Source organism: Geospiza fortis, unplaced genomic scaffold (genome assembly GCF_000277835.1).
Source record: "Geospiza fortis unplaced genomic scaffold, GeoFor_1.0 scaffold16, whole genome shotgun sequence".
NCBI lineage: Eukaryota > Metazoa > Chordata > Aves > Passeriformes > Thraupidae > Geospiza > Geospiza fortis.
The window spans coordinates 9,587,178-9,611,346 of record NW_005054302.1 but is presented as its reverse complement, the minus strand read 5'-3'; the positions used below and the strand labels follow the sequence as shown (position 1 = coordinate 9,611,346).

At 44.2% G+C, this 24,169-nt stretch overlaps 1 protein-coding gene across 1 annotated transcript in view; it reads right to left on the bottom strand.

The window, feature by feature from the left end:
- Positions 1–7,864: 7,864 nt before the first annotated feature.
- Positions 7,865–24,169, bottom strand: part of MAML2 (mastermind like transcriptional coactivator 2) — a 64,154-nt gene continuing 47,849 nt past the window's right edge. The window contains exons 2-4 of the mRNA XM_031066067.1: positions 20,499–20,702; positions 18,331–18,442; positions 7,865–12,600 (exon numbers count right to left, since the gene is read on the bottom strand). Coding sequence (XP_030921927.1) covers positions 11,618–12,600; positions 18,331–18,442; positions 20,499–20,702 — 1,299 coding nt within the window. The 3' untranslated portion in view covers positions 7,865–11,617. The remainder of the gene's footprint in view (positions 12,601–18,330; positions 18,443–20,498; positions 20,703–24,169) is intronic.

Here is a 24,169-nt window from a genome sequence, read left to right as displayed (position 1 = left end):
AGCCCTGACTTGAACCATCAGCATGTGCCTCATAGCTCCCTCAATGCTTCAGTCATTCCAGAGTGTTGCCAACATGCTTTCCAACCTAAAGAAACTGAGAAATGAAATTACAGAGGTTTAACATTCAATGTCTCAACCAAAGCAGAGAGGAATTTCCGAGTCAAAGATACTTTTTTACCCCGGAGTGCAGAGTATGAATACCTGCTTCCAAAAAATAGAGGTCTGATCCCTTCACAGGAAAGGATCACAAGGGTCCATTGCAAAGGCAAGGGTTAAGTAAACCTAATGTAGGATGGACCAGTGTCCCCAGTAAGAGATATTAATTCACTTTTAAAAAGGAAAAGAAGGAAAGGAGAGAAATGTCCTTATTCTGCTCCAGCATTCTTCATGGACAAGATATAAGCCTTTGACTGTATGAACATGTTGCTCAATAACCTGAATATCGGTTAGCTCAGTGCTAACAGATTGTAAAAATACTTGTACAATGTTCTAGGGAGCACATTCCCACTATTATTAAACATAACACAAATGCAAATACATTTCAAATTTATACTATGATGACAGTGAAGATGAATAAAATTATTTTCTTCACTGTGGGGCCTCTGAAGTCACAAATAATGCAGCTGTTTTAGGTGATGGGCAGCCTAGGAAGTCAGAGCTGTGTTTGTTCAGAATGAGGTTTGCTGTTACAAAGAATTTTCCTTTATTCTCTGAGGATGATATAAATTGCTACTAGTCCCAATTAACTGTTTCAGTGATGACATCTTTCAGAGAAATAGGCTGGAGCGGGAGAGGAGAAATATATAATGAGTGAGGTTTTCGCCTTTGCTCTGCCCTTTCTATAATGAATCAAATAAGAATGAGTAGTGAAGAAGAATAATCCATAAAACTCCCAAATGCAGTTGGAAGAGATGTTCCCTCATGCAGAAAACGGCCATGGGTCTGCCTTCTAAAGATGCTTTCAGGAGCACTGGACCTGGTATTTTGAGAGGATGATGCTGGAGACAGAAGGGCCTGGAGCCAGAGAGCAGCCACAGCCACAGCGCGGGGCAGAGTGGCTGCCCTGGGCAGAGCTCTGCTGCCTGAGGGCAGTGACTGCAGGCTGGGAGCCACAGCTCAGCCCGTGTCCCCAAAGCTGGCTGAGCTGTGCAGAACAGCTCGGTGTCAGGGGCATGCCAAGGTATCTTAAGACCCCTTTAGCCCTATTTGTGGAGCTGCAACTTTCTCAGTTCAGTAAAAATCTGATTTAATGTCATAGCCTCTCTGAGAAAGACTCTCCATTGTTCCACCAGTATTTGAAATTGTGAACTTCATATGACTGTTTTATACTGTGGAATAGCATGCTCTTCACCCATCCAAAAAGAATCGTGTAGCATCTTTGTGTATAAATCTGTTAGGTCATGCCTGCATTTCCCCGCTATTGTTTTAGGAGTCTCCTTCTGGTATTTAAAGACAAGGAAATATCTTCTTTAATATCTATCTTCCAGCTTTGAAGCTGTGCTGAACAACAAAGACATAAAAACATTTAATTCTCCCCTAATCCTTTAAATACCTCTACAAGCACACGGCGTTCACACGCTGTTAAGCCCCTCTCCTGCAGCAGCGGTACATCTTCTTTTAACTCTGCCTCTAAAGCCTGCAGCTTCAGCTGGGGTGGAACAGGAGCCCGTGGTACCCGTCATCCTGTGGTGGCTGTCCTTCTGGGTGGTATGCAGAGGGATGGTTTTCCATAATAAAGCAATCATCTGGATTGAATTGCAGATACCTAATCCTCTCACAAGGTACTCCTGTTTAGTTTTGTGAAGTGAACAAAGACATCGACTTAGACATGCTCTGGGCTGGGTTCGGGTATCTCTGAGAGCTTCTGATCATTCTTGTGATTAGCCAGCCTGATCTGGTAACTTTTATACAAAAGTGCAAGTACAGGATCAAAATCTTTTTCTTCAGGAAAGGGAGCTGAAATAGAAAATTTCTTTAACTTCACTCCCCAGGAAAACATCCGAAGGAGCATACATGACAGCTGGGACAAACCCATCTCTCTCAAGCCTCCTGCTGGTTTTTTATGGCGTAGAAGCAGAGTGGGATTTGAATAGTTGCTTTACAGGATGGGAAGTCGGCTGGGATGCATTGCTGTTCCGATGAATAGGTAAGTATTCATTGGCTTAAGCCCCACAAAACAATTTTTCCCCTTTCCTTCCTCAACATGAAAACTCTTCACTTGTTTTCAATGTTTTTGCTGCCTTTCTGTGAAGACCCACACAGACATTTAGTCTGTTCCGCTGGCTGAAGACAGATAACCACACCAGTATCATTTCTGACAGCTGCCTAAAGCAGGTCCTGAGGAGCTTCAGACCCCACACCCTCCTCAGACAGTCCATCCTCATGTTATCCTTCCTGTTACAAAATTCCACCTGGCATCTAACCTGAAGCCATGGTTTCTTGGCCTGTAGAGATCATTATGGAAAATAACCAATCTTTTACCCTGGCAGCAATGATCTATCCATTCAAAGATTCTTTTTTCTATTTCCACTCAAATCTCCTCTTCTTCAGGCTAAAAAACCTTCATTCTTCTCTATATATTTTCTAGATTTCTGTTCATTTGCATTGCTTATTTCTGCCTGGACTACATCATATTCCCAGGGTGGCACTATTCTACAAGCTAAAACCTGAGGGCCAGACATCATCACTTAGATCAATGTAGGCATGGGAGCTGGGCTTTGGGCTTCTTATCGAAAATCTTGCCTTTTATCAAAGGCTGTAAAAGCCTGGTGAAAGCATTCTCTGATGAAAGCTTAGATAATTTAATAAAAAGTAGCATTTCTGGAGCCAATCTGTCATCCAAGTGCACAGCTACACTGTGCTGCGGTGTTGGTGGCCATTGGGAAATTTTTCTTTATTGCACACTCTCACTTGCTGAAAGCTAAAACCAATCTAATAGCAGGAGGCTTTGGAGGCACAGTCAAGTGTATAAAAAAGACTCAATTCTAAATTTTTTTATAAAAGAAAACCAAAAGGGAAGCCAAAATAGGCCACTACTGAGGGAAGAAAAGACAGATGTAACAAAAGAGTATTTCTGAGATTTTGTGCTGATTTGTGCTCTTGAGTCACTTATAAAAAGACTATATTCAATGTTGAGAAACTAATGAAATGTTCTTCATGAAGGGTTTTTTAAATTACATTTTTAATAGTTTACTTCTTTAAACAGCACTACCTTGTTATCTGTTGAATGCTTCTCTTTGCAACCTTCTAAAGCACTCCATACATTTTCTGTGAGAAGATTTTAAACCCCCCAGTATAAACAGATGGTCTATTGGTATTTGTATGTCAGAAGCTAGGAGTTTATATGGTAAAACACATTAGATTAAGTCTTTGGCATTGGAGGGAAAGGTAATGAATAAGATTATCATGGTTTTTTTACTCTAGTAAGATCTACACAATTAATCCAGACCAGTGTGGCTATAATAACATAAAGATGCCATGTAACTATGGGCAAAATCTTTGGTCAGTGGATTTGTTACTTAAATGAAGGGAAGAGGGCATGTTATGAAGTAAGATCTACACAATTAATCAAGACCAGTGTGGCTATAATAACATAAAGATGCCATGTAACTATGGGCAAAATCTTTGGTTAGTGGATTTGTTACTTAAATGGAGGGAAGAGTTGGCTTTCAGGGCGTGTTATGCATGAAATCCTGATTTTAGCTGTACTAATGCAGTTAACCTGTCGCTCACGTGTGAGTGGGGACACCACATAGCCCTGCAGCTTTGATCAGCCTTTTGGAAACACACATGGGGTTCCTGCCTCTGCTGTACACATCCTGTGAGCCTGGTTATCCAACAGGCCAAGGCTAACATGTTCACGTGTTCTAAGGAAATCAGTGAGAGTACAATGGGTTTCTTTACACCGATTTTAATTTGCTGTAGAGTTAGGTTATTCATAGAGGTACTATGAATAACATTGTGCTAGCTAGAAGTCTTGCTGAAGGACAAGTAACATGGAGAAAAAGCACAATCCTTAAGAGAAGAAGAAACTCAAAAGAGGAATAAACATTCCTTAACAAAGCTGTTGTGTAGAATCACAAAGGGTTATATTGCCCAATGCATGTATTTTTAGACATTCTTCAGTATTTACCTTAAAGACAATGCTAAATTTGAGGAATCAAATAATATGTTATGTAGGTTCTGACACATTTCTCTTTTGAAAAACTGCACTTTGGGAAAACTCATCAGCTTGTTTCTCAAATAAATTTGAAAAGATGCAGCTAAATTGCAGAGTTCCCCATACATTTTTCCTTGAAAAAGTTAGATGTCTTTCACTGATGGAAATTTCATTGGTATAGGAATTATACTCATATTAACCTGACTGTTATGTGTGTCACAGACACATTTTATGAAAAATCCTTTCCTTAGGATTTTTTCTCCTGAGAAGCTGAGAGGCCTCAGGAGCAAAATGTACACAATGGTTATCTGCTGCTGTGGAATGCAACAGGTGGATCTGTGATTGGTCTCAGGTGGTTGTTTCTAATTAATGGCCAATCACGGTCAGCTGGCTCATACTCTGTCTGAGACACAAGCTTTTGTTATCATTCATTCTTTTTCTATTCTTAGCTAGCCTTCTGATGAAATCCTTTCTTCTATTCTTTTAGTATAGTTTTAATATAATATATATAATAAAATAATAAATCAAGCCTTCTGAAACAGGGAGTCACATCCTCATCTCTTCCCTCATCCTAAGGGCCCTGCGAACACCGTCACATTATGTGTGCCCACTTGTTCATGAAATCAGCTTATGGAACTAACTCCATAGGCCACATCTACAACAAGGAGTTTTCCATATCAGATCCTTAAACAATACTACAGTAATTTCTAATAAATGTTTCTCAGCAGCTGGTACACTAGGACTTCCTCAGAAATTAATTTAATTTTTTTTAAAAAAATTTAGGCCTCTAGATTGGAACTTCCCTGTTGTACTTAGAGGCCAGGTAAGCACAAAAGGCGATTTGAATACATTGACTGGTTTTATTTTCACCATGACACTCCAATATAATGGCATCAAGGACAAACCCTGCCCTTACATGATGTTCATAGAACTTCACAACAACCAGGAACTTTACCTTTCATCTCAAATTGGTATTGAAGGATAAGGTTTTGCCATCAGAACTGCTAACTTCAATAGGAGTGCATGGATGCACCTATACTCAGCATTTCACCCATACACTGAGCAGCACCACAGGGTTTTCTCCACGTTCCTGGATGAGAAGGATAAAACAAAGCAACTGTGTCCTGTCAAACAAGGCAGACCAGTCAACCAGAGTGAAAACATGTCAGGCAGCCCTCCAAAATAAATGTAGATAGATCATCTTTGTTGTCTGAAGCCATGTACAGGAATGCAGGAGAAGTCTGGGGAGTGCTCACCAGGCATGTGGCAGCGCAGCCAAGTGGGGCTTTATCCCTTCTGCTCTGGGAGCCTCAGGCTGCCTTTGCCACTGCTTGTCCTGAGGCTGCTGGGGCAGCTCATGCAGCCTTGGTACCCAGGCGCACAGCACACCAGCAGCACACGTGTGTCCACCCACAAGGGCCATCGCTTGCTGGGTGCTCACTCACAGCACACAGGAGGCTGGGTCCCTACAGGAAAAACAATCATCTAAGCTTCAGCTCTTTTAAGGAGCTTCTTTTAATGAAAATACCAGTTTGCCAAATGCTGTTTCATGTTGAGTTTCTTTTGTTTGTTTTGGTTTTGACTTGGTTTTGTTTTGCTTTGTTTTGTTTTTGTAGGTTTTGTGTTTGTTTTGTTTGGTCATTTGTTTGTTTTTGTTCCATTTTGTTTGGCTTTGTTTTTGGTTTTTTAAAGACGAAATTTCTAAGTCTTAATCAACCTACTTTTTTCAGCTTGCCTGACCTTTTCTGCACCCAGAATGCCTAATTTAAAAATTAGAATGAAGTAAGCTTTTACCATGGTTGAAACTTTTATTGTGACAAGAGGAATCGTGTCCATGTCATCCCTGTCCCTGCAGCTGCCAGACCTCCCTGCTGCCGTGGGAGGGAGCAGCGCTCTTGGCTGTGCTGCCCGAGCTGGTAGTGGTTCCCACCAAGTCATTTGGATGCAGTGGGAAAATCTGGCCAGGCACAGAAAATATTCACTGCCACTCATGTCTCACACCCCCTGTATGTGGCCTTGCTGGCTACATCTCCCTGGGCACAGGAGACAGGCCTGGGGACATTTGCTGGCACGGAAACCATGTGGCGCAGGGTGACTTGTATTTTATACTCTCTTATCCCTCTTGTCCTGCACCCACAGTGGGAATGGCTTTTGATTGTGAGACCTGCAGGAGGGTGGTCGTGGCCCCCAAGCACTGCCAGGGACTCAGAGCCTTGTGGCACAGACAACCACACTCCAGGGACAGGCAGGGGTCCCAGGCTGTTTTTGAGCTCACTGGCAAAGATGAACCTTCTGCTGGTGGACAGCAGCCCTGCCTGATGCTCCCACATCCTGCCTGCCTTGCCTTTTATCTTTACAGCTGAGATAGAAAAGACACACTTTTAGGACATGAATTTCTTGATTTGTTTCGGATTTACCTTTGGGTGAGTGGGACTGTGCCTTATTTTCCCCCTTGAGTGCAAGGGAAGCACTTTCTATCACCCGTGCTGGAAATGCTGAAGTGAGGAGAGAGCCACACACCTCCTGGGCACCTCCTCACTTCAGCATGTTCGCCCAGGATCAGGACTGTGGGCGCAGCCTCTGCAATGGGACACCGAGCATCTGCCAGCATCCTCCCCCATCCGTCCTGTGAAAGCACCAGGTTCCAGGGCAGGACAAAGAACCATTTGTGGGCAGGAGTCAGACACAATGGAGGGACGGAGCAACATAAGCAAAAAACCTGAGAAGGCAGCAGCCAGAAGACCTGGTGTTGTGAGGGGTAGCCAAGGGAGGTGCCTTCCCACTTACCCTGTAGGGGAAGGCGAGCAGACAGGCACTAAAAGGGCGGGTGTGCTGCATGGCAGTCCCGCATCATGAACCACCAGCAGTGAAGCAGTTAAGATCTGGGGAGCCCTTTTTTTTTTTGCCTACATCTCAAAAGAGCACAAGGCAGCCTTTGAGCACAGGCAGTGATGTGCTGACATTTGTCCCTTGGAAACATCCCCTCCACCACCCCTTCTGCTCAGTTCATGGGGCAGGAAGAGCCACCCACTTGGAGATGGAGCCCGGAAAGCCTCTCAAGGAACGGGACACTTCCTCAGGGCTGACCTTCTAAAAATAGCCTGGTAGGGATGAATGCTCGTGTGAAACAGCCTGCAACCCAGTGTGATGTTGTACATGCTGGAATCTCTATAGGCTGGAATCTCTTTAGGCTAGAATGAGGTGTAATGTGAAGGAGGCAAGGAGGAAAGGAGAAACCAGTTGTCTGATTTCTGGCTTCTCATTAGGGGTCTCTGATAGTGAGGGGAGTGGGGCAAATATCTCCAGGGTATGACCCAGGGCAGGGCACAGCCCTGGGGACCTAGCTGGCCCTCTTGGGCTAACTGACTCTTGGGGGTACACGGTTCTCAGCTTCAATTTTTGCAGAATCCCTCGGCAAATTGCTCTGCTGCAAGATTCTATCAACCCATTCACCAGGAGCTAAAATTGCATTTTTGTTAACCATTATTTGTTAACCTTTTCTGGTAGTGAAACCATACCTGTAGCCAGTAGGAAAATATCACAGCTCTCTGGCAAAGAGGCAGGCTGAGCTCCTGGAAGCTGCCAGATGTTAATTTTTCTCTCCCCCCTCCTAAAATATCAAAATTTAATTTACTCAGATGAATGAGCAGTTGACTAAACAGACATTCAATATAAAATTCATAGTAAGAAAAGAGACACTTGGGATAATTTTGATTGATTTACTTGGCAGAGTTTTGATAGCTACTGAAAAACATACTATTCATGTTTAGGTGAAAAATAAATGGAGTCAAATAAGTGTCACTGCATAGTACTAGGAGGTATATACAGCCACATGTAAAAATGCATAAACACAAACATTTCTGTACAGCAACTTTTCTTTTCAATCTGTATAGAGAAACACTGGTTTATAATATGGGGAAAATATAAAGCAGACATACATGCAACAAGGACATGACAGTTACATAGGTCCCACCTGCCTCCCAACAGCTGAAATAACAATAATAACAATAATTATAATAAAAGCCTTTTTCGGGGAAAAAATTTGAAACCTGGAATGTTTACATGTTGAGGTTTCCAGAGAGCTTCAGATGTGAAACATATCTGAAGGTGATTTAAAGGCTTGATTCAAAGCCCTGTGAAGGCAATGGAAAAACTCCATTGGTTTCAGCGAGCTTGGGGTCAGACCCAGCAATTTAACCATGATCCCATTCTGCCCTCCCCCAAAACCCAAAGTTGAAATCTGCAGATAAAAATAAACAATCATATCATACAAAACTTTGTATATAGAATACAAAAGGTAACAGTTGACTTTTTGTATAAAATACAACTTTTTGATAGTATATTTATTTCACATATGTATAAATATAACCCAAATAATATGATTTTATTATTCCTACCAAAATATTATTACTTTTTGTTGTTGTTTTTACAAAAGTTTACAAAACAAATAGTTCTTTATATTTACAACCCAATACTGTGAAGAGTGCCCAGTCAATGATGAAAAATAGATTTTAAGGGTAGTGCACTTAGCCATTGCAAAGAAAGAAAAAAAAAAGACACCAGCTCCATTCAGATGCAAGTGTTCTGAAGAAATGATACTGGATTCAAGTTTTAGTTGCAAGAGTCTTTCACAAGCTCTCATTTCAAATGCATCAGGCATATATATACAGGACTGGAAATGGCCTCTACCTTTTTTGAATTTACTTAAGACAGGATGTAATTTTGCTCCCAGGGATGGCACTCACAGCCCAGTGTCTTTTGCACTCTAGGCTGAGGCCAACAGGACAACACTCAACATTGAGTCCACCACTGCATGACATCACAGAACCATGGAATCATAGAATATCCTGAGTTGGAAGGGACCCATGAGAATCATTGAGTCCAACTCCTGACTCCTTGGGACCAGCTCCTCAGCTGAGCAATTTTTTTTTTGCATTATTTGAGGACCTTGAAATCAGTCTGGCCCTAATACAGAAACCAGTGGCGGCTTTTTCAATGGCATGTGAGGGTAGTTGAAGTTACCAGACCACAGTGCCCATTGCTCATGGTGATGCCAACCCAGCCTTGGCCTCAGTGGCATCCATGGCAGCTGTCTGTCCCTGCCAGTGTGCTGGCAGTCACTGCTGACCTGCTTGTGGGCAGGCAGTATGTGAGGCAGAGAAGCCAATCTTCCTTTCACTTCAAACTCGTGCAGCTGCTACTTCAGTCTAGTTTTGCACAATTTACACAGGACACGTTTGTTATATCGCATCTGTATCTCTCCAAGCTTAGGTGGGACCCCAGTGCCCTGAGCTGAAAAGCTCATCAAAGACTTGGAAAAACTTGTACTGACATATCAGAGGGACACATGCACCCCAACCAAAACTGGGGAGACGAGGGAGCTTTCTGGGCAGCTGAGTCACCACGTTACAGAATGCAGAGGTGTGCAATGATCACTGGCTGGGCTGGCAGAAGGGACTCTTCAGCAGGCTTTCTTGTCTCTCTTATTTCTCTGGGAATGAACAGCCTCTACTGGCGTATCTAACTAAATGCCCATGTTACACCTTTTGTGGAGGTGCTGGTGCTCATTTGTGTGACGATGCTTCTTGAAACATCCTGAAAAATTGTGCCCATTTGAAATGACAGGGCGAAATAACTGGAAAAGCCTTATTAAAACCTCTCACAAGAAGTAGGTCAGATAAGTGCAGAGGCTATTGTCAAATAGTCTACTCATCCCACTGCCACTAACAAGGATGAATAAAGCACTTGCACGGGCTGAGCAATGCCTCTTGGCACCAAGGCATGGGAACGTGGGCATTGTATTCCTTTGCCACATCTAGTTTTAGCTAATTCAGAGGAGGCTGTGAAGCACATTGCACCCCATCATTTGAAAGAACAGCACTTTCATTTGAATTGCCAGATCTGTTCCCATCCATTAATCCTGCATGAATCACTGTGCAGCTGCTTTATCGTGACATAGCATATCCTTCTGATGCCGTTACTGACCAAACCTATAGCAAAGAATTTAATATAGTCAAGACTATTCCCTGGCAGGTGTGGGACAGCCTGTATCCTTACTGCTCTGCTCTGTCAGCCTTCAAGGAAGGTGGCTGCAAACTGCTCATGGGAATGGTCCTTGCCCCAGTATATGTTCTTTCTATGCACAGAAACTGCTCAGGACAAAATTAGCTGGTCCATCCCCAAACCCAGAACAGATGATTGAGTCCAGTGCCCAGAAATAATCCCCAGAACTGTTTCATGTACAAGCACAGATGTGGCTGATGGAGCCTCCTGCTGTGAGTTATAATTGATGTGCATGCTAGCTTCAGGGCAGAGCCTCTTGTTCTCCAGACAGAGGCTGTGGGAACCTGGGCCATCAGCAGGACTCTTTCAACTCTCCCCATATGGCAAAGGAGAAAACAGGATGGAACCAAAATGCTGTGCAATCAAAATGGCAGCTTCCCCCCAGGCAGGTAGATGATGGCATTTCGTCTGGGCTAAACCTGTTTGAGAGAAGAAGATCAGGCTGAACTACCTGATGGATACTCGCCATGACTTGAGATGAAACAAAGACAGTGGCTTAGCTGAGCCACTTTAGGTATCTGCTCTCCCCTAAGCTGGACTGGGAGAGTAGTCAGGGACAAATCATGAGCATCCCTCTCACTCAAGTTTCTATTAAGTCACTGGAGTCCCTGGGGAAGGGCAAGGTGGCAAAGTGAGGATCCTGAGCTTTGGAAGTAGTTAATCTCATGTTTCCCTCAATGCCCAAAATGACTGTGCTGCGGGCAGAACAGCAGCATCCTCTAACACTCACTGCAAACACTGATGAAAGGGAGAACACAAATGCTAGAGCACACCGAATAACACGCTGGATGATCTGTTTCCTTCCTCCCTTGGATGAGACCACTTACCCTGCTGTGTGCTACAAAAGATTTATAACAAAATCATTGGGAAAGCAAATGTAAGTTTGTACTGTGCAGAAGTAAACAGTTTTTGTAATGCCATGAGATTTACACAGGGCTTGACGCTGTCAGGGCTAAGCAGTCCCAAGGAAGTAAAGGGCTGTGAACAAGATGACTGAAGAGCTGTGGACCCCTTGGGGTCTTACTTGCACTCAGAGAAATAAAGTTCCACAGCCCATACCACTGTCTGGTGCTTCCATGTGTGGGAAGCTGAACATATTTTTTTCCTGGAGCCCCTCTGAGAAGAACCAATGAGTTTGCAATGGGCTGGGCACAGGTCTGGAGAACAGACCCTTCACATGATTTCACTCCCTTGTGGCAGGCAGGAATATCACTAACACTGTCACTTCAGTTTTGTTCCTAGAGCTACTCTTCAAACAGGGCAGTTGCTCTATGTTGTATTTTAAAGGACAGCCCAGTTACTGGAGTGTAAATTGATGAAGCAGGTTGTTGGCATCTAAAGAGAAAGCTAATGTCCTTGCTGCCTCTTCATCTGGTTCCCTCTTAGTACTGTCGCTTACGAGTGGTTCCCTAAAATTTCATCGAGGTTGATGTCTTTCATCCAGTCATCATTACCAGGTTCTGTTTTCAGTAAAGAATCTATAAAATCTGAGTCACTGTTGAGCGCAGGTCCTATACTGTCCCCTTGCTGGTTCAGAAAGTCAAACGCTAGGTCACTGCCATGCTCACTTCCTTGGTAAGCCCGGGAGGTTTGGTTGGTGGTTGTGAAACCAGTTGATGGCAGAGATGACGGCGGTGTCATACTTGTTCCTGGCTGATTCAAGGCAGGCACAGTCTGTCCTCTCAGCTGATTGGGTCTTATGCTGAGCCCTCGTAGTGAGCCAGCAGATTGTCCATTTAGAGTCTGGTGCATTTGGTTTAGAGGGGGCCTCATTTGGACTCCTGCCGGTAACTGGTTAGGAGGGGCCAGTGCACGCTGAGGAAAATGCTGGTTGCCTATGCTGCGTTGCAAAGGCTGGTTAGGATATGGAGTGCCGGTGGGGAAACGCACCCCTGCGGGTTTCAGTGCATCCTGCTGCTTCACTGCAGCCTCTTGTGGGGCCCAGTTCTGGGCATTGGCAGTAGCTGTGATCATCACATTGGCCGGCCGTTGAGCAGGGATAGCTGTCGCTCCATGGGTCAAGCCTGGCCTTATTTGCTGAGAGTTGACCACTGACCCCGTCCCAAAAGCTGCCCCGTTGTTCCCCTGGGTCATGGTTTGCTGGCGGGACACCATGGGGTTATTCTGACTGGGCAGAACTTGATTTTGGTTTCTGTGTGGCTGCATTTGGTTCATTCCTGAAGTCACATTGTATGTACTTGGTTGGTTGCAAGGAAGGTTCCCATAGCAGCCCAAACTCCGAGCAGCAGGAACAGAAGGCATTCGGGTTCCAGCAGGGGTGGACATGAGGCTGGAGCTCTGGGGCATGACGCTGTGAGTTGAAATTGGGTTGGATAAGGACATGTTGTTGGAGCTCATGCTCACAGCTGGTGAACCACCTGGAAAGAAGAAAACAGAAGTGTTACAACAAGCGTGGGTTCATCAATATGTGGTGTCATTCAAATACCAACAGCTCAAATATCCAGTTTTCTATGGGCAGAGTTTCTTGAAGACACTTTGCTCTTAAGAGGACTTACATGAACTTGCTCAAGGCCTTGAAGATGCCTATTATCCAAAGGGTGGTTTGGTCTGTACTAAGCCACCTGTGGTTTTTCCATCCCTTCAGAGGAGAGCACATGAGCCAAAACTGATGCTCATTGTAAGAGAAATATCGGAGCAGAGAAAGACAGACAGAACCACTGGGCAGGAGAGAAGACTTTCCTGCCTTCCTTTGCAGAAGCACTAGACATGTCAGATGGGACAAAGCCTCTCTAATTGATCAGAGATCAAGAACTTTTCCTTACAGGGCATGGCTTATCCTGGCTCCCTCAAGAGACAATGGAGAGTGAGAGGCACTTTCATCAGGCTTCTTTGTCACCTTTCTTAGACACCCACAGCAGCAGTATCCATCCTTTGTTTGGGAATGTCTGTCCCAGATGACAGCAGGAGCCAAGACTGCATCTCATACATTTGCAGCTGTATGCTGGGGCAGGAGCTCAGTCCAGTCTGTGACATGCCTGTCCTCCCACGTGGTGGCTGAGCAGGCATGGGGACATGACCCAGTGCTGTGCCTGGTGAGCCCCACATGTGCCCTTTCTAAACTCTCTTCCCAGCTGGGCTATGACTATTTGCCCCTGCAGGAACAGACTTGCCAGTGAGGGAGCTACACATGATGTGCCAGTGCTTGCTGCACCTGAACATCCCCTTTTGTGCATCAGAAACTACAAGTTATGAGTTGGCAGGAATTTATCACTCCTGGCTGATTCTGCCCAATGGAGGATTTTCCTGTACTTAACAACTGCCAATGGATGACAAGAAGAGAGGATTTTCTTGCCTTCAGCCGCCAAACCTCAACACAAGCTCACTTCTTTGGCTACATAGCCTCTAGTTTGAGGCCACAGTAGGTAATTTATACCATGAAGGCTGAGGGCTTATGCAGTGCAGGATTGAATTAATCCCTGAAAGACTGGTTGAAAAAGACCAACCACTTTTTAAACTCAGCCAGTGTAGATGGCACTGTGGAGAACCCTCTCTGCATACAATCAGCTGCTCCACATTGTAATTCCCTTTGCTACTGTTGCTTCCAGTACAAACCCTACAAGAAGCACAGCTCAAAGGTTCAAGGCAAATGAAAGGAGATGTTTCTTCACACAATGTGTGGGTCAGCCAAGGAAATCTGTGCCACATGGCACAGTACAAGCTAAATTCTCACACCTCTTTGGGTGGCCCCCAAAGTGTGAGAAAAGCTGTCAAATGAGCTTGCTACCAAGGTACCACAGCATTTCAGGAATTCTCTGAGCCTTTCCCAGAGGAGGAATGAGAAGATTTGCTATTTCATAGGGTGTAACTAATAGCAATTGTTGGGCATGAGACATTGCCTTGGTTTGATCCTTCATACATATGGCAAAACCAGATGGAATTTGACTAACTTCAGCTTCATCACCAAATCTTATTATATATTGGTCTGTGTGACTAATTTTATTAGTTGGTCCATCATAAATTCCTTTCTACTACACAGTGCTTCGGGACTGTGTCATGCTTGCAGCATTCTCCAGATACTTCAGTCTCAGTGTGTGGCATGATTTCCAGTCCTTTGGTCCTTTGGAAGTCCCTTCAGAATGCGACAGTTTTTGATGTTGATTTCAGGGCTGTACAGCATAGCTGGTCACAGTAATAACTTTTGCACATCTCCAATGTGAATGTAAAGTAAGCTCTATTTTTCCAGTTCAGCATCAGCTGGGACAATGTTTGCACATCCAGTTTCAATCACACAGCCTGCCCACAGTGACACCTGGAGACCTGTCAGCCACTTCCTTTTGAGCTATGCTAATTCTGTGCCACTCAGGTTTCTTAACCAAAATAGGCAGTAAGAAGTCAGATGCTTTAAGGGACATAACCTGAACAACTATTGCCTTTAAGTTGTGGTTTCATTGAAAGAGATACCATGCAAGCTTGGAAAGATTCTTCTAACATCAGCCCATGTTGCTTGAAATTAATTACATCTTCCCCTTCCTAAATTCTTTATTATTTGGGCTGTATCTGCTCCCCAGTAGTTTTGCTGAACTCTGCATTAGGCTACTAGGGCTGCAATTACTTACCTAGTCTTTTAATTTTTATCATGGCATTAGCAGTCTCCCTTGGTGTTTCAAGTCTAAATAAAAGGTGACACTAAGAATTTGGAGAACCTCTCAGCCAACTCTTTTAAAACTCTTTTAGACAAATCATGGGCATACATATTTAAAAAGTCTATGTTTAGGAACAGCTATTTAATATACTGTTCCTGTTGAAATTTCACCATAATGATGTTCAGCTCCCACAGTCTGGAACCAAATAAAAAATTGTATATTTCTGCTTTTTCTGCATTATTTTTATACATATGCTATTTCCATTTCGTAATGGATGTAAAGGATTAGGTTTTTTCCTTAAGGACTTAAAAAAATAACTCTTCCCAAATCATTATTAACACTGAGTGTGACTCCACAACCAGAATGCTTGTTTCAAATCAATATAGACATAGATACCTAAATTAAGCTCCCCCTAGCTTGGAAGGCAGCCTGTTCCACAAACAGGCTCCAAGTGTGGACTGTAGAAGATCTAATTATCCTAAGAATTGTGTTGTCTTAACTTAAGCACCTAAATTCAGCCCCTGAGCTGGGCAGCCCCTTGGACAGGATATGCCACAGGCAGTCCACCTGTTTTTAGCCCAACAGGGACAATCACATTCCCACAATCACTGCTCAGCTGGCAACCATGTGATTAGCCCCATCTTCGGCCTTGCTGGTAGGCTGAGCATTTTTGGAACTACTGTAACATCTCCTATGAAGACAGGCTGAGAGAGGTGGGGTTGTTAAGGTGGGAGAAGAGAAGGTTCTGAGGTGATCTAGTAATTTCTAGTACCTAAAGGTGGCTACGAGAGGATATGCAGTGGATATCCTGTGACAAGATAGTAGTGGAGAACAGTGACAAGACAAGGGGGAATGACTTTAAATTGAGACAGGATAGGTTTAGATTAGACATAGGGAAGAAATTTACTCAGGGTGGTGAAACACTGGACTAGTGGAAGGGTTGTGAATGTCCCATCCCTAACAGTATGCAAGGCCAGGCTGGATGGGGTTCTGACTAACCTGGTCTGGTGAAGGTTTGGAACTAGATGATCTTTAAAGTCCCTTCCAACCCCAACCTTTCTGCGATTCTGTAATTTTATTTTTTTTTTCAGGGATGATGGGGATGAGTCCCTGATTTTTTGCTCCTGTGAGCCCATAATAAAGAGAGAATTTAGTGGCATTTCAAGAGATGGTTCTCTCCCTCCAGCTGAACTCCAAGTTTGTAGAGTCACTTCACTGCCAGTGGGATGAAGCCCCTCATGGGGTAACCCTGCCAGCTGTTGAGCAGACCTCAGGGCTACCATCACACTGCTCCTGCAAATGCTACACTTTTTGAAGAACACAAGTGTTTGGCAAGGGGTTGTACTTGTTGCCAAAAGACGAAGCTTCCTCTTTCTTTGTTTTGCTATTTTTATGCTTTTATTTTTAACACAAGTATTTTCCATTCTTATTTCTTCCAGATGGGAAGAAATGCCTTCCCCAGAAGCACTGTGTACAGCAGCTGGGCACCCCAGGCTACAGCAATTCAGAGAATCAGCTTTCCTACCCAATTCACCTGCTGCTTTCTTGGGGGTCTCTTGCCATGGCATGGCACTGTGGGGAAAAGTACAGAGAAATAAAATACTCAACCAAGTTTCTCCAGCCTGTGCAATTTTATTTAGCTTTTTGTTTCTTCTTCCCTGATCTGAGCAAAGCTATTCCCAGAAAAAGGGAACAGTTTCCCTACTGTTACTCTCTTATGCAAGAGTTTCCTAATCACTCCCTCTGGTAGCTTTGCTGGAAGCTCCCAGCACAGCCCTTTCTATCAGGCTTGCCTGAAAGGCTGCTGTCCTCCTGGGGCTCACTCAGCAGGGACTTGAGATTTGAATGGACAAGTGCTGCCATTCCCACATGTTTCAAACCGAGGAGACGTGACTCCAAATACCACAAGACTGGCAGAGAGTCCATCAGATTAACAACAACAAGAGCTGCCACATAACAATGGTGATCTACTCACTTTGGAGCCTTTCACACATGTGGCTGCACTCGCTTCCATTTTCTCTCTCAGGCTAGAAATTGATTGTTTTTAAGTAAAAGCCAAGAGTCTCAGTTAATCATCTGGTTCCAGGAACAAACCTTTAAACAACACACCAAATCACAAGATTCCTCAGCAGAATGCTGGGCTTGCCAAAGCATTTATTTTGGGAGTACAGGAGGTACCAAGCCAGCGAGCAGGGCCCTCACCATGGGCTATTACACTGGGATGCTTGAGCCACTTTACTGGAGAAGATGAATGCCCAGGTCCATTAGAAAGCAGCAGTTCCCAGCAGCAGTTTCCAGGCTGCAGCAAGGTTATCACTGCTAGAACTTGTAAGCAGAGTAAAGGAATGCATGAATGCTGCTTGAGGGGCCCAACCTGGCCCATCCCTACATAGCCAGCAGATTGGGCAGAGGGGTGGCATGTGAGTAAGCTGCACTTCAGAGCTCATTAAAATTGTAATAGAAGCTGAAAATGTTGTGCCACAAAGGACAGGTAAGAAGGAAAGCCTCAGATCACTGGCTGAATCTGCAGAGCCAACAATTATGGAAAAACAGCCAAAAAACCCCCTCTTCTTTTTCTTTAGCATGTTGCATACAAAAATATACTAGAAGGCAAAGAATTCTTTTTATACTTACATGCACAGACACTTTTGCAGTATAGAAAACATCCTTTGGTCCCATCTGCTGCATTTCCCCCACCTCCTCTCTCCTCAACATTTTTTCCTTACTCTACCTTTGCTCTCTGAGTGGCCTTCAGCCAATCAGCAAGATGAACAGTATAAAAACCCAAACAAACAATTCTGTGCTTCAACAACTAGATTCTCCCAGGAGGTCAGGGCAACAAAAGCTGAAACGAAGCCCCAGTCCTGAACAGTTGGGCATTTCCTGCTCTGGGCAGTTCTGGCAGAAAGCAAGGGCCTTTACTCTACTGTTTGACTGATCTGTTGAAATGCTGCATGTAGAGCAGCTCTAAGGCCATGACTATGGCCTACTAAACAGACCAAAAGTACCATCCATGATGGTGTTGTGTGGGGTACTTAAAAACCTGTATGAGGGTCCTCAGCTGTACATGAACTGCCATTTGAAGGGAGGGATGGTTCTCATCTCACTCTCTGAACCAAGGTGCACCACATATGTGAGAGAAGCATCCGAACACAGTGAGGTTGTATAGTCAAGAGGACATCTCTGCATCAGGTATGTGGGTGCACATCTGCCCCAGACAGTGCTAATGGGAGGGGTACCAACTCCTCCTTCCCCATGTCTGAGAGAGGCAGTATCAGCCTGGATGAAGCACCAGATCATACACCAGCACTTCTCAGTGGTGCAGGACAGTGAGGTAAATAGCACACGAGGGCACAGCCACCACCCACTGCCTCTGAGGTGATGGAAGCAGATATCCAGAAAACCATGCCCCAGTCATCCCATGCATGCATGGCTCTTATGGTGGTCTTCCAGCTGGAAGGAAGGAAGAAAGGAAGGAGTTGCTTTGAGCCCATGGGTACTTACCAGGATATTGGTTTGCTTGTTGCATGTTGACCACATTCCTTCTTTGGTCTTTATAATCTGGTGGTGGTCTTGTCAAGTGTCTGTTCAGCTGGTCTTGTGGAGTTATTTTCTCCTAGAGGATTAGAGTAGAAGTACATTAATTTCTTTTCTTTATGGTTTCCTGGCTCTGTGTTTTGCCAATCTCCTTCTTTTCTCAGTTATGTAAAAGGTGAAGTATTCCTTCCTTTCCCTCCGTCTGGTCACTGGTCACACTGGTGAAGTATTCCTTACTTTCACTCTGATGGCACTTGTGAAACTGTGCCATCACCTACTGAAGTCTATATGGAAATCTTTTTGCTGGTTGCATTGTGTTTGAACCTGGTTCAACTTTCCTCTCAGCCTCTGAGAACAATGTCCATGTCTGCACTGCAGTACAAAGTGTATTTCTATTTCAGCTTGTCAAACCCATCCACAGCCATGCCCTCCCTCACTCTGTCATCCTGCACTGTAGGGGTGACCACAAGACCCAGTAAAATCCTTGCTTTTTGCTCCCCCTAGCTCTCCTTACTAGGGATACCAGCAGTAGGGATATACACCTGGTTTAGGACAAGGACAAGAATGGTGCTGGGCTGCCTGTTTTCATGCCACTCAGCATTGCCCTGTGCTTCCCTGTATGAGTTGCTGTCTTTCCTCTTACATTGGGAGTACAAGAATTGGGGCAAGGACAGCAAGGAAAAATTGCAGGAAAAAATATTAGCTGGGGAGATTTTTTTTTCTTGAGCTTGCAGGGACATGTCTCTGGTGAGAGAGCCAAGTCCTTGAACTGAAATCTGACTAACTGCCCTGTGCTCATAAAGATCTGGAAAGAGCAGGCACCAGAGTCAATGCCAAATCTCTCATCAGCATCAGTGTGATCTGATGCCTCCAGAGTGCTCCTGCTCACCCATGAGACATGGTTCCTTGGGATATGTTCCCCCATGGCAGGAAATTGTGAGTTTGGTGCACATGTGCCTTTACTGGACAGCTGCTGGGGCAGCATCACACCTCTTGTGCAATGTGCACAGATTTTGTGCTCAGCTGCAAGAACAAGAAATCCGCTTGTCAGTGCGAAAGAGTCAGGCCCTGGCTGATGATGTAAGTCCATTGGAGTAATTTGGGGATAATCTGCCTGAAAACAGCATGCATATGGACCTTATAGTGAAAAATTTGTATTTTTTTTCTCCCAGAAGCACTTAAAAACACTGGAAGAAGAGCCCATCTTCTGTTATTTAGGGCATTTCCACAATTCATGATGGGAGGCAGGGGTCTGATTAAGATTTGTAAGGTTTGTTTATATCCTGCTCAACATGAATCCTTGTGAAGAAGACAGACTCCCATGAAATCCCTTCAATTCATGTAAAAACTGTAGGCAATCTTTATGTGTATTTCTATGTACACAATATAAAAGCAAAGCCAAGCTGATTAAATTTCCATTTTATTTAAGATAAGCTATTTGAACAATTAAGTTTTTGCTCTGCTAAAAATTCTGACAGAAAACTGCAGCACGGAGAACTGACTTTGAACTTCTTTTTTCTTCTGCATGAATGGAAAAGTGAAGAAATATTTCCTTTATAGAATTTCCCATGTTGTCTAAAATGACCAGAAACTCCCAAGTAGTCTCTCAGATACCAAAGGACAGAGAACTGGCTACAGATACCTAGAAATTGAAAAATAAAACCAGAGGAAGTAGGACTCATATGTCATCCCAGCCAAGCACACAAACTTGTGTTGAACCCCAAAATCAAGGTACCTGATCCTTGTTCACACACAGGCATTTTACACTATACTGCCTGGATGACAGCTCCTGGAAGTAAACTTTCCATTGAGGTGGAAGCAGCATAGCAGTGCACCTTGGTTTATCTTGCAAAGACAACCACTGACAATATTCATATGTCTCAAAACCAAGCACATGCTTGGACTGTTCTTGTAATGAAACTGCAGTAGCTTGGAAACTTGTTTCATATAGACTGAAGAAGGTTTCAAAAAGGGTTAGAAAAGTGCTGAAAAATACAAGGTGCACTCTTGAAGTTCTAGGCATTGCCAAAACAACCTTGAAGTTTTAGGGGGCTTTCTTCTCCCCGTCTTAGCTTTCTTTTCTATTGTTTTTAAGACAATATTTTCCATGTAAAATAAGTAATTAGTAAACTTACAGCTTCTGCCAACATCTGCTGCTGTAGAAGGAGTTGTTTTTGCTCCATCATTTGCCTTTGCAGAGCCTGTTTCTTTTCCATCAGCTGCTGATTCAACAATGATTGCTGGGATGAGTTCATGTAACCACTTCCAGTGTTTGGATTTGAGCAAGAACTGGAGCTTGGAGTGGGGCCAGCTCCCTGGCCTACCACAGAGTGTTGTTCCTGAAACAGAAGAGAAGGCTCGTGAAGGATGAAAATAATAACAAACATCAAGAAAAGGAAATAATCCTTTTTATGTAATTAGCTGAAGCTCAGGACACAGCTCACAGACTCTCAGGACAAGTGATCGATACAAAGGCTATGACAAAGTAAGGAGAGGATTGAGTAACTTCATCCCTCAGGAAAGACTCTGAAAATGTGCCAGGTGGTTCCAGTGGAAAACCTCAATATTGTACCAAGAGCTTGGGAAATATTAACAGAAGCAACAGAGCTGTCCTGGGGATCTTTGAGGAAACGTGCATCGGGCTGTACAGCAGTTTGTTTGACCACAAGGGAACTAACTCAGTGTCTGGTGGTTCCTACCATCTGGTGAAGAGTAGTGAGAGCTGCAGACTTATTGGTAGAAGTGGCATCTATTCTTAGAAAATACAGAGGTGGGAAGTTAATACTTCACAGTGGGGTGAATGGTGCTGCTTTCATTAGTCCCATCATCTCCCTGACAAGAGCAGTCTCTGAGAGACTGCTAATTGAATCCCATTAGCACCACGATTAAATAGGCTTAGAGTGTATCAGCTTCCTCAGTAAAATAAATGTGTAACTGGCAAGGACGTGGAAGAGTCTCTCTGATCTTTGTGAGGGACCTAGATCTGCTTCCTGTTCCCAGCGTGCAGGTCCATAATGAAGGGATGGCAAAAAGTCATCTTAGAGGGCAGTGGGGAAGGAACATGAGAACTCAAACCATGTTCATACAAGATGAGAATGTACATGGGATGACAGTATGCTCCTCCTTTTCTCTTGGCCATTATTTCCCTTGGCAGCAATGTGTTTTTTGCCTACTTGCTCCAGCAGTGTTTGGTACTTGGGCCTTTATACCAAATGTCGCTTTCTCAGTACACACACAAAAATACTCAGCCTATGTTGGATCACTCAATACCCATGTATTTCTTAGCCATACAGCTAGAAAGAAAATGGGATACACTGAAGAGCTCACAACAGTCAGGAGACACATCCATTCTCTGACCCCACTTGGCTGCAATTCACCATAAGAACCAGCCACATAACTCTGTATAACCTAAGAGGCAGCAGCATTTTTGCCTTGCAACACAAGACCCCAGAGCGGGAGTCTGATGCTCCCTGTTGTGCAGGGAGGCGTACACTCTCTTGAGTGGCCAGGATCTGGGCTGCTATCCTAGTAAAGCTCTGCTCCATGGCCATTGTCCCCTGGGGCATGTGGGCAAACATGGGCTGACATTGAAACAAGGATTGGTCATATGTAGCCCACCCATGCCCTGACGACCACAGAGCATTGATGTTTAGCGCTTTGCAAACTCCAGGAAACCTCATTCCTGTGCCTTAGCTTTTGCATCCCTCCCCTCCCCAGTAACACACTCTATACAGACTAATCCCACTTATCTTTCTACCATCTGGCATGGAAGAAGCACAATGATTGTATGGGTATTTCTATTTTAAAATAACTCCCTGGCTTCTAGAAGGGGCCACATGAGTGTGTAGCTAGTTAGATAAAGTATTTGAAGACTGTTACTGAAATAAAAAGCTTGACTTTCTTCTGGAGACACCTGCAGCCCCCAAGGCAGTGTTACAAACCCACCCTTCAAATTTATTGGGCTCTTACACAATTATATCCTGCACACCTTCTTTCAGTTCCAGAAGGAATCTAGGATTGCTCGGCACTGCCACATTTTTCAGCCCTTATGTTAGCAGCAAGATAGAAAATACCTCCTCTCAACAGACCCACTTGCCAAGTTGTTGCGCAAACTTTTTTGTCTTTCCTAAAATATTTTGAAAAGAAAAATATGTTACAATAAATTGGCTTTGACTTCTATATTCAAATGACAACTCTAGCTTGAACCCAGCCACATGTTCCATCCATTAATAGAATTCATCTGTTGTGTTTTTGCACAGATAGTGCAGGCTCCCCCGAATGTGCTTTCAGTCCTACGTAAAAAAACCAACAAAGCCTAAGTTTTTCTTTCCCTCATTCCCTACCAACCCATATAAGCAGTGGGGGGGATTTTGTCTTAAGATAAACTATGTAGTGTTCATTCACAGTATCTATCAAAGAAAGCTCTTCTGTAATAGCCATTGGCACAAAACACCAGCTGCTTGGCAAACAGACCCTGAGAAAACAGTGTAAATCATCAACTTGGAGCCAGGCTGGGGGTTTTTTGCATTTGGTCCTTTCTCTGCTGTTCATGAAATGTCAGTGTGAGCCTATGAATCTACGATGTGTTACTTCTCCTGCCTGCTGATCTTCCCTTTGCAATGGGAGAAGGAAGAACAGTTTCCTAATAAATCAGGAGACTAGCTGCACAGCAGTTTGCTCCTTCATGAACCAGTGCTATCAAGCCCTGCTCTCACCCTGTACTTCCATCACGACAAATCAGACAGCAGAAGGGCTACACTGCTGTCAGGGACATGGGGCTCTGCCCCTGCACAGGACAAGTGTGCCTTCTGACATCCCTGAGAGGAAGGGCAGGTTTGGCTGGAGTTACCCTGCTTCTTTTAAACTGTTTCATCCTGCTATAAGCCCAGCTTTACTGCAGCAGCTCTACTACAACTCCACACATCTAGAGCAGCTGGTTTTTAATGTCATTCCTGGGTTCCCATGCTGCAGTTCATGTAGTTTAACTTTAGAAAGCCCTGACCAAAGAAAATCTGGAGTGGGACATGCCTGTCCCCTTGCCCAGGGGCACCTCTACCCAACAGGCTTCAGAGGCAGCCCAGCATCTCTCCAGCTGGGGAGCCCTGAGTGCTTGCCTGCATGGTGTCACCACCTGCATGAGGAAGCTAACCTGTCCTCTTTGCCCCTAAGGAGGTGACATGATGGGGAGCACATCCCTGCAGCCAGCCAGCCAGGTGTCAGGGACAGGCTGGAAGCATCACACCCCCAACAGATACAAATGTCCACCTGAGTTTATCCCCAGTTTCTGCCCTACTTGTTGGCACTGCTCGTGCATGTTCCATGTCTGCAAATGACCTACAGTCCTTTTAGGGCCATCCCTGGTGCCAGCTGGGGCTGGGTTAGCGTTCACCAACCACCACGAAACTCCATCTGCCCTGACAGAGCTGAAGCTTCAGCATGGTGATGCTCGACATACAAAGCAGATGTGTTGCACCACATTATCTGATGTTACAGTGCCACATAAAACCTCAGAGATGCAGAAAGGCAGACAGTGAGAGTTCATCAGAGCTGGCAGCACAACTGTGGTTTTGTTCTTAAGCATCACAAAGAACATTATGTTCAAATGTTTAAATTAGCAGTAAAACAAAGCATTTAAGACCAAGTTTGCCTTTCACTATCCCTGCTGCAGCTGATTTGAGTTCATACAAATGAAGGGATGTCTTGCCTTCTAACACATATATGAACTTTTAAAAATAGACTTATCTTTTTTGCCCTTTTTTCTCTCTCCTCTCCTCTCCTCTCCTCTCCTCTCCTCTCCTCTCCTCTC